The 12,704-nt window shown below is 45.7% G+C and overlaps 1 protein-coding gene across 1 annotated transcript in view; it reads right to left on the bottom strand.

Annotated features, from left to right (window-relative positions):
• The window catches only part of LOC106592239 (uncharacterized), an 89,099-nt gene that overhangs the window by 59,943 nt on the left and 16,452 nt on the right, over positions 1–12,704 (bottom strand). Inside the window, exons 3-4 of the mRNA XM_045712699.1 lie at positions 12,349–12,407; positions 11,760–11,855 (exon numbers count right to left, since the gene is read on the bottom strand). Of these exons, the coding sequence (XP_045568655.1) occupies positions 11,760–11,855; positions 12,349–12,407 (155 nt within the window). The remainder of the gene's footprint in view (positions 1–11,759; positions 11,856–12,348; positions 12,408–12,704) is intronic.

Genomic DNA, 12,704 nt, shown 5'->3' with positions numbered 1-12,704 from the left:
GAATACAGGCCCTGACTACTGCGTGTTACACAACATGAATACAGGCCCTGACTACTCCGTGTTACACAACATGAATACAGGCCCTGACTACTGCGTGTTACACAACATGAATACAGGCCCTGACTACTGCGTGTTACACAACATGAATACAGGCCCTGACTACTACGTGTTACACAACCTTATGAATACAGACCCTGACTACTGCGTGTTACACAACATGAACACAGGCCCTGACCACTACGTGTTACACAACCTTATGAATACAGGCCCTGACTACTACGTGTTACACAACCTTATGAATACAGACCCTGACTACTACGTGTTACACAACATGCATACAGGCCCTGACTACTACGTGTTACACAACATGAATACAGGCCCTGACTACTGCGTGTTACACAATATGAATACAGGCCCTGACCACTGCGTGTTACACAACATGAATACAGGCTCTGACTACTGCGTGTTACACAACATGAATACAGGCCCTGACTACTGCGTGTTACACAACATGAATACAGGCCCTGACTACTGCGTGTTACACAACATGAATACAGGCCCTGACTACTGCGTGTTACACAACATGAATACAGGCCCTGACTATTACGTATTACACAACATGAATACAGGCCCTGACTATTACGTGTTACACAACATGAATACAGGCCCTGACTACTGTGTGTTACACAACATGAATACAGGCCCTGACTACTGCGTGTTACACAACATCAATACAGGCAATGACTACTGCGTGTTACACAACATGAATACAGGCCCTGACTACTGCGTGTTACACAACATGAATACAGGCCCTGACTACTACGTGTTACACAACATGAATACAGGCCCTAACTACTGCGTGTTACACAACATGAATACAGGCCCTGACCACTGCGTGTTACACAACATGAATACAGGCCCTGACCACTGCGTGTTACACAACATGAATACAGGCCCTGACTACTACGTGTTACACAACCTTATGAATACAGACCCTGACTACTGCGTGTTACACAACATGAACACAGGCCCTGACCACTACGTGTTACACAACCTTATGAATACAGGCCCTGACTACTACGTGTTACACAACCTTATGAATACAGGCCCTGACCACTACGTGTTACACAACCTTATGAATACAGACCCTGACTACTACGTGTTACACAACATGAATACAGGCCCTGAGTACTACGTGTTACACAACATGAATACAGGTCCTGACTACTACGTGTTACACAACCTTCTGAATACAGGCCCTGACTACTGCGTGTTACAGAACCTTCTGAATACAGGCCCTGACTACTACGTGTTACACAACATGAATACAGGCCCTGACTACTACGTGTTACACAATATGAATACAGGCCCTGAATACTACGTGTTACACAACATGAATACAGGCCCTGACTACTACGTGTTACACAACATGAATACAGGCCCTGACTACTGCGTGTTACACAACATGAATACAGGCCCTGACTATTACGTGTTACACAACATGAATACAGGCCCTGACTACTGCGTGTTACACAACATGAATACAGGCCCTGACTACTACGTGTTACACAACATGAATACAGGCCCTGAGTACTGCGTGTTACACAACATTAATCCAGGCCCTGACTACTGCGTGTTACACAACATGAATACAGGCCCTGACTACTGCGTGTTACAACATGAATACAGGCCCTGACTACTGCGTGTTACACAACATGAATACAGGCCCTGACTACTGCGTGTTACACAACATGAATACAGGCCCTGACCACTGCGTGTTACACAACATGAATACAGGCCCTGACTACTGCGTGTTACACAACATGAAGACAGGCCCTGACTACTACGTGTTACACAACATGAATACAGGCCCTGACTACTACGTGTTACACAACATGAATACAGGCCCTGACTACTACGTGTTACACAACATGAATACAGGCCCTGACTACCGTGTGTTACACAACCTTATGAATACAGGCCCTGACTACTACGTGTTACACAACCTTATGAATACAGGCCCTGACTACTACGTGTTACACAACCTTCTGAATACAGGCCCTGACTACTGCGTGTTACACAACATGAATACAGGCCCTGACTACTACGTGTTACACAACCTTATGAATACAGCCCCTGACTACTACGTGTTACACAACATGAATACAGGCCCTGACTACTGCGTGTTACACAACATGAATACAGGCCCTGACTACTGCATGTTAAACAACATGAATACAGGCCCCGACTACTGAATGTTACACAACCTTCTGAATACAGGTCCTGACTACTGCGTGTTACACAACATGAATACAGGCCCTGACTACTACGTGTTACACAACATGTATACAGGCACTGACTACTACGTGTTACACAACATGAATACAGGCCCTGACTACTGCGTGTTACACAACCTTATGAATACAGGCCCTGACTACTGCGTGTTAATCAACATGAATACAGGCCCTGACTACTGCGTGTTACACAACATGAATACAAGCCCTGACTACTACGTGTTACACAACCTGAATACAGGCCCTGACTACTACGTGTTACACAACCTGAATACAGGCCCTGACTACTACGTGTTACACAACCTGAATACAGGCCCTGACTACTACGTGTTACACAACCTGAATACAGGCCCTGACTACTGCGTGTTACACAACATCAATACAGGCCCTGACTACTGCGTGTTACACAACATGAATACAGGCCCTGACTACTGCGTGTTACACAACATGAATACAGGCGCTGACTACTGCGTGTTACACAACATGAAGACAGGCCCTGACTACTACGTGTTACACAACATGAATACAGGCCCTGACTACTACGTGTTACACAACATGAATACAGGCCCTGACTACTACGTGTTACACAACATGAATACAGGCCCTGACTACCGTGTGTTACACAACCTTATGAATACAGGCCCTGACTACTACGTGTTACACAAACTTATGAATACAGGTCCTGACTACTACGTGTTACACAACCTTATGAATACAGGCCCTGACTACTGCGTGTTACACAACATGAATACAGGCCCTGACTACTGCGTGTTACACAACATGAATACAGGCCCTGACTACTACGTGTTACACAACATGAATACAGGCCCTGACTACTACGTGTTACACAACATGAATACAGGCCCTGACTACTATGTGTTACACAACCTTATGAATACAGCCCCTGACTACTACGTGTTACACAACATGAATACAGGCCCTGACTACTGCGTGTTACACAACATGAATACAGGCCCTGAGTACTGCATGTTAAACAACATGAATACAGGCCCCGACTACTGCGTGTTACACAACCTTCTGAATACAGGTCCTGACTACTGCGTGTTACACAACATGAATACAGGCCCTGACTACTACGTGTTACACAACATGTATACAGGCCCTGACTACTACGTGTTACACAACATGAATACAGGCCCTGACTACTGCAAATTTACACAACCTTATGAATACAGGCCCTGACTACTGCGTGTTAATCAACATGAATACAGGCCCTGACTACTGCGTGTTAATCAACATGAATACAGGCCCTGACTACTGCGTGTTACACAACATGAATACAAGCCCTGACTACTACGTGTTACACAACCTGAATACAGGCCCTGACTACTACGTGTTACACAACCTGAATACAGGCCCTGACTACTACGGGTTACACAACCTGAATACAGGCCCTGACTACTGCGTGTTACACAACATGAATACAGGCCCTGACTACTGCGTGTTACACAACATGAATACAGGCCCTGACTACTGCGTGTTACACAACATGAATACAGGCCCTGACTACTGCGTGTTACACAACATGAATACAGGCCCTGACTACTGCGTGTTACACAACATGAATACAGGCCCTGACTACTACGTGTTACACAACATGAATACAGGCCCTGACTACTACGTGTTACACAACATGAATACAGGCCCTGACTACTACGTGTTACACAACATGAATACAGGCCCTGACTACCGTGTGTTACACAACCTTATGAATACAGGCCCTGACTACCGTGTGTTACACAACCTTATGAATACAGGCCCTGACTACTACGTGTTACACAACCTTATGAATACAGGCCCTGACTACTACGTGTTACACAACCATGAATACAGGCCCTGACTACTGCGTGTTACACAACATGAATACAGGCCCTGACTACTACTAATACAGGCCTGACACCCTACTACGTGTTACACAACATGAATACAGGCCCTGACTACTGCGTGTTACACAACATGAATACAGGCCCTGACTACTGCGTGTTACACAACATGAATACAGGCCCTGACTACTGCGTGTTACACAACATGAATACAGGCCCTGACTACTGCGTGTTACACAACATGAATACAGGCCCTGACTACTGCGTGTTACACAACATGAATACAGGCCCTGACTACTCGCGTGTTACACAACATGAATACAGGCCCTGACTACTCGCGTGTTACACAACATGAATACAGGCCCTGACTACTACGTGTTACACAACATGAATACAGGCCCTGACTACTACGTGTTACACAACCTTATGAATACAGGCCCTGACTACTGCGTGTTACACAACATGAACACAGGCCCTGACCACTACGTGTTACACAACCTATGAATACAGGCCCTGACTACTACGTGTTACACAACCTTATGAATACAGACCACTGACTACTACGTGTTACACAACATGAATACAGGCCCTGACTACTACGTGTTACACAACATGAATACAGGCCCTGACTACTGCGTGTTACACAACATGAATACAGGCCCTGACTACTGCGTGTTACACAACCTTATGAATACAGGCCCTGACTACTGCGTGTTACACAACATGAATACAGGCCCTGACTACTGCGTGTTACACAACATGAATACAGGCCCTGACTACTACGTGTTACACAACATGAATACAGGCCCTGACTACTACGTGTTACACAACATGAATACAGGCCCTGACTACTGCGTGTTACACAACATGAATACAGGCCCTGACTACTACGTGTTACACAACATGAATACAGGCCCTGAATACTACGTGTTACACAACATGAATACAGGCCCTGACTACTACGTGTTACACAACATGAATACAGGCCCTGACTACTGCGTGTTACACAACATGAATACAGGCCCTGACTATTACGTGTTACACAACATGAATACAGGCCCTGACTACTGCGTGTTACACAACATGAATACAGGCCCTGACTACTACGTGTTACACAACATGAATACAGGCCCTGACTACTGCGTGTTACACAACATGAATCCAGGCCCTGACTACTGCGTGTTACACAACATGAATACAGGCCCTGACTACTGCGTGTTACAACATGAATACAGGCCCTGACTACTGCGTGTTACACAACATGAATACAGGCCCTGACTACTGCGTGTTACACAACATGAATACAGGCCCTGACCACTGCGTGTTACACAACATGAATACAGGCGCTGACTACTGCGTGTTACACAACATGAAGACAGGCCCTGACTACTACGTGTTACACAACATGAATACAGGCCCTGACTACTACGTGTTACACAACATGAATACAGGCCCTGACTACTACGTGTTACACAACATGAATACAGGCCCTGACTACCGTGTGTTACACAACCTTATGAATACAGGCCCTGACTACTACGTGTTACACAACCTTATGAATACAGGTCCTGACTACTACGTGTTACACAACCTTCTGAATACAGGCCCTGACTACTGCGTGTTACACAACCTTATGAATACAGCCCCTGACTACTACGTGTTACACAACATGAATACAGGCCCTGACTACTGCGTGTTACACAACATGAATAAAGGCCCTGAGTACTGCATGTTAAACAACATGAATACAGGCCCCGACTACTGAATGTTACACAACCTTCTGAATACAGGTCCTGACTACTGCGTGTTACACAACATGAATACAGGCCCTGACTACTACGTGTTACACAACATGTATACAGGCACTGACTACTACGTGTTACACAACATGAATACAGGCCCTGACTACTGCGTGTTACACAACCTTATGAATACAGGCCCTGACTACTGCGTGTTAATCAACATGAATACAGGCCCTGACTACTGCGTGTTACACAACATGAATACAAGCCCTGACTACTACGTGTTACACAACCTGAATACAGGCCCTGACTACTACGTGTTACACAACCTGAATACAGGCCCTGACTACTACGTGTTACACAACCTGAATACAGGCCCTGACTACTACGTGTTACACAACCTGAATACAGGCCCTGACTACTGCGTGTTACACAACATCAATACAGGCCCTGACTACTGCGTGTTACACAACATGAATACAGGCCCTGACTACCGCGTGTTACACAACATGAATACAGGCGCTGACTACTGCGTGTTACACAACATGAAGACAGGCCCTGACTACTACGTGTTACACAACATGAATACAGGCCCTGACTACTACGTGTTACACAACATGAATACAGTCCCTGACTACTACGTGTTACACAACATGAATACAGGCCCTGACTACCGTGTGTTACACAACCTTATGAATACAGGCCCTGACTACTACGTGTTACACAAACTTATGAATACAGGTCCTGACTACTACGTGTTACACAACCTTATGAATACAGGCCCTGACTACTGCGTGTTACACAACATGAATACAGGCCCTGACTACTGCGTGTTACACAACATGAATACAGGCCCTGACTACTACGTGTTACACAACATGAATACAGGCCCTGACTACTACGTGTTACACAACATGAATACAGGCCCTGACTACTATGTGTTACACAACCTTATGAATACAGCCCCTGACTACTACGTGTTACACAACATGAATACAGGCCCTGACTACTGCGTGTTACACAACATGAATACAGGCCCTGAGTACTGCATGTTAAACAACATGAATACAGGCCCCGACTACTGCGTGTTACACAACCTTCTGAATACAGGTCCTGACTACTGCGTGTTACACAACATGAATACAGGCCCTGACTACTACGTGTTACACAACATGTATACAGGCCCTGACTACTACGTGTTACACAACATGAATACAGGCCCTGACTACTGCAAATTTACACAACCTTATGAATACAGGCCCTGACTACTGCGTGTTAATCAACATGAATACAGGCCCTGACTACTGCGTGTTAATCAACATGAATACAGGCCCTGACTACTGCGTGTTACACAACATGAATACAAGCCCTGACTACTACGTGTTACACAACCTGAATACAGGCCCTGACTACTACGTGTTACACAACCTGAATACAGGCCCTGACTACTACGGGTTACACAACCTGAATACAGGCCCTGACTACTGCGTGTTACACAACATGAATACAGGCCCTGACTACTGCGTGTTACACAACATGAATACAGGCCCTGACTACCGTGTGTTACACAACCTTATGAATACAGGCCCTGACTACCGTGTGTTACACAACCTTATGAATACAGGCCCTGACTACTACGTGTTACACAACCTTATGAATACAGGTCCTGACTACTACGTGTTACACAACCTTCTGAATACAGGCCCTGACTACTGCGTGTTACACAACATGAATACAGGCCCTGACTACTACGTGTTACACAACATGAATACAGGTCCTGACTACTGCGTGTTACACAACATGAATACAGGCCCTGACTACTACGTATTACACAACATGTATACAGGCCCTGACTACTACGTGTTACACAACATGAATACAGGCCCTGACTACTGCGTGTTACACAACATGAATACAGGCCCTGACTACTGCGTGTTACACAACATGAATACAGGCCCTGACTACTGCGTGTTACACAACATGAATACAGGCCCTGACTACTGCGTGTTACACAACATGAATACAGGCCCTGACTACTCCGTGTTACACAACATGAATACAGGCCCTGACTACTGCGTGTTACACAACATGAATACAGGCCCTGACTATTACGTGTTACACAACATGAATACAGGCCCTGACTACTACGTGTTACACAACCTTATGAATACAGGCCCTGACTACTGCGTGTTACACAACATGAACACAGGCCCTGACCACTACGTGTTACACAACCTTATGAATACAGGCCCTGACTACTACGTGTTACACAACCTTATGAATACAGACCATGACTACTACGTGTTACACAACATGCATACAGGCCCTGAGTACTACGTGTTACACAACATGAATACAGGCCCTGACTACTGCGTGTTACACAACATGAATACAGGCCCTGACCACTGCGTGTTACACAACATGAATACAGGCCCTGACTACTGCGTGTTACACAACATGAATACAGGCCCTGACTACTGCGTGTTACACAACATGAATACAGGCCCTGACTACTGCGTGTTACACAACATGAATACAGGCCCTGACTACTGCGTGTTACACAACATGAATACAGGCCCTGACTATTACGTATTACACAACATGAATACAGGCCCTGACTATTACGTGTTACACAACATGAATACAGGCCCTGACTACTGTGTGTTACACAACATGAATACAGGCCCTGAGTACTGCGTGTTACACAACATCAATACAGGCCCTGACTACTGCGTGTTACACAACATGAATACAGGCCCTGACTACTGCGTGTTACACAACATGAATACAGGCCCTGACTACTGCGTGTTACACAACATGAATACAGGCCCTGACCACTGCGTGTTACACAACATGAATACAGGCCCTGACCACTGCGTGTTACACAACATAAATACAGGCCCTGACCACTACGTGTTACACAACCTGAATACAGGCCCTGACTACTGCGTGTTACACAACATGAATACAGGCCCTGACTACTGCGTGTTACACAACATGAATACAGGCCCTGACTACTGCGTGTTACACAACATGAATACAGGCCCTGACTACTGCGTGTTACACAACATGAATACAGGCGCTGACTACTGCGTGTTACACAACATGAAGACAGGCCCTGACTACTACGTGTTACACAACATGAATACAGGCCCTGACTACTACGTGTTACACAACATGAATACAGGCCCTGACTACTACGTGTTACACAACATGAATACAGGCCCTGACTACCGTGTGTTACACAACCTTATGAATACAGGTCCTGACTACTACGTGTTACACAACCTTCTGAATACAGGCCCTGACTACTGCGTGTTACACAACATGAATACAGGCCCTGACTACTACGTGTTACACAACATGAATACAGGCCCTGACTACTACGTGTTACACAACATGAATACAGGCCCTGACTACTGCTTGTTACACAACATGAATACAGGCCCCGACTACTGCGTGTTAAACAACATGAATACAGGCCCCGATTACTGCGTGTTACACAACCTTCTGAATACAGGTCCTGACTACTGCGTGTTACACAACATGAATACAGGCCCTGACTACTACGTGTTACACAACATGTATACAGGCCCTGACTACTACGTGTTACACAACATGAATACAGGCCCTGACTACTGCGTGTTACACAACATGAATACAGGCCCTGACTACTGCGTGTTACACAACATGAATACAGGCCCTGACTACTGCGTGTTACACAACATGAATACAGGCCCTGACCACTGCGTGTTACACAACATGAATACAGGCCCTGACTACTGCGTGTTACACAACATGAATACAGGCCCTGACTACTCCGTGTTACACAACATGAATACAGGCCCTGACTACTGCGTGTTACACAACATGAATACAGGCCCTGACTATTACGTGTTACACAACATGAATACAGGCCCTGACTACTACGTGTTACACAACCTTATGAATACAGACCCTGACTACTGCGTGTTACACAACATGAACACAGGCCCTGACCACTACGTGTTACACAACCTTATGAATACAGACCCTGACTACTACGTGTTACACAACATGCATACAGGCCCTGAGTACTACGTGTTACACAACATGAATACAGGCCCTGACTACTGCGTGTTACACAATATGAATACAGGCCCTGACCACTGCGTGTTACACAACATGAATACAGGCCCTGAATACTGCGTGTTACACAACATGAATACAGGCCCTGACTACTGCGTGTTACACAACATGAATACAGGCCCTGACTACTGCGTGTTACACAACATGAATACAGGCCCTGACTACTGTGTGTTACACAACATGAATACAGGCCCTGACTATTAGGTATTACACAACATGAATACAGGCCCTGACTATTACGTGTTACACAACATGAATACAGGCCCTGACTACTGTGTGTTACACAACATGAATACAGGCCCTGAGTACTGCGTGTTACACAACATCAATACAGGCCCTGACTACTGCGTGTTACACAACATGAATACAGGCCCTGACTACTGCGTGTTACACAACATGAATACAGGCCCTGACTACTACGTGTTACACAACATGAATACAGGCCCTGACTACTGCGTGTTACACAACATGAATACAGGCCCTGACCACTGCGTGTTACACAACATGAATACAGGCCCTGACCACTGCGTGTTACACAACATGAATACAGGCCCTGACTACTACGTGTTACACAACCTTATGAATACAGACCCTGACTACTGCGTGTTACACAACATGAACACAGGCCCTGACCACTACGTGTTACACAACCTTATGAATACAGGCCCTGACTACTACGTGTTACACAACCTTATGAATACAGGCCCTGACCACTACGTGTTACACAACCTTATGAATACAGACCCTGACTACTACGTGTTACACAACATGAATACAGGCCCTGAGTACTACGTGTTACACAACATGAATACAGGTCCTGACTACTACGTGTTACACAACCTTCTGAATACAGGCCCTGACTACTGCGTGTTACAGAACCTTCTGAATACAGGCCCTGACTACTACGTGTTACACAACATGAATACAGGCCCTGACTACTACGTGTTACACAATATGAATACAGGCCCTGAATACTACGTGTTACACAACATGAATACAGGCCCTGACTACTACGTGTTACACAACATGAATACAGGCCCTGACTACTGCGTGTTACACAACATGAATACAGGCCCTGACTATTACGTGTTACACAACATGAATACAGGCCCTGACTACTGCGTGTTACACAACATGAATACAGGCCCTGACTACTACGTGTTACACAACATGAATACAGGCCCTGAGTACTGCGTGTTACACAACATGAATCCAGGCCCTGACTACTGCGTGTTACACAACATTAATACAGGCCCTGACTACTGCGTGTTACAACATGAATACAGGCCCTGACTACTGCGTGTTACACAACATGAATACAGGCCCTGACTACTGCGTGTTACACAACATGAATACAGGCCCTGACCACTGCGTGTTACACAACATGAATACAGGCCCTGACCACTGCGTGTTACACAACATGAATACAGGCCCTGACCACTGCGTGTTACACAACATGAATACAGGCCCTGAGTACTGCGTGTTACACAACATGAATACAGGCCCTGACCACTACGTGTTACACAACATGAATACAGACCCTGACTACTACGTATTACACAACATGAATACAGACCCTGACTACTGCGTGAGCTGTGACAGATTAGATTTGTACCTTTTTGCTTCAACACCAGGCTAGCCTGTCAGCAAGAGATCAGCATGTTGAAGGAACAGTCTCACACACACACACACACACACACACACACACACACACACACACACACACACACACACACACACACACACGTTACCTTGAAGAGTGTGACAGTGATTTCTACGTTTTCTGGTACAGGCCACGCCACCACTCCTCGGTAGGGGTTCTTGATGCCTGGCTGCCAACTGTGAGCCTGGGGAGAGAGTGAGAGTGTTTATTTATTTAACCTATTCTATTTTAACTATTTTTACAACATTGTATATAGCCATAATATTTTGTGAGTGTAATGTTTACTGTACATTTCTATTTCGTTTATTATCTCTTTCACTTGCTTTGGCAATGTTAACATATGTTACCCATGTCAATAAAGCCATTTTAATTGAATTAAGAGAGAGACAGAGGGAGACCGAAAACACAATATATAGACTTTAAAATCACTAAATATAACAAACATTTACACAGATAAAAACCCATGAAGGGTAGAGACCCAAACGGTTGCCAAGGTGCAGACCAACAGGTAAACTGAATAAATATTATAGAAAGCTGTAGACTATACATCTCCACAGTGATTTAGCCTGCTTCCTACTTCCTACGACCAAGTCCAACTAAACAGCTTAAAGTGCTACCGAGACAAAACTAACAGTACAAACACCACACACGCCACACGCGCCACACACACCACACACCTTGGAGGATTTCCGTCGGCTCCTGCGTAGTCCACACCACTACCAGCTTGTCTGGTTGCCTGGAAAAGAACAGAGGAAGGAGGAGGGATGAGAAGAGGACAGTGTGGAGGACGGAGGAGGGATGAGAAGAGGACAGTGTGGAGGAAGGAGGAGGGATGAGAAGAGGACAGTGTGGAGGAAGGAGGAGGGATGAGAAGAGGACAGTGTAGAGGAAGGAGGAGGGATGAGAAGAGGACAGTGTGGAGGACGGAGAAGAGGACAGTGTGGAGGAAGGAGGAGGGATGAGAAGAGGACAGTGTGGAGGAAGGAGGAGGGATGAGAAGAGGACAGTGTGGAGGAAGGAGGAGGGATGAGAA

This window comes from Salmo salar, unplaced genomic scaffold, assembly GCF_905237065.1.
Source record: "Salmo salar unplaced genomic scaffold, Ssal_v3.1, whole genome shotgun sequence".
Taxonomy (NCBI): domain Eukaryota; kingdom Metazoa; phylum Chordata; class Actinopteri; order Salmoniformes; family Salmonidae; genus Salmo; species Salmo salar.
This window is presented reverse-complemented; position numbering and strand designations above follow the sequence as displayed.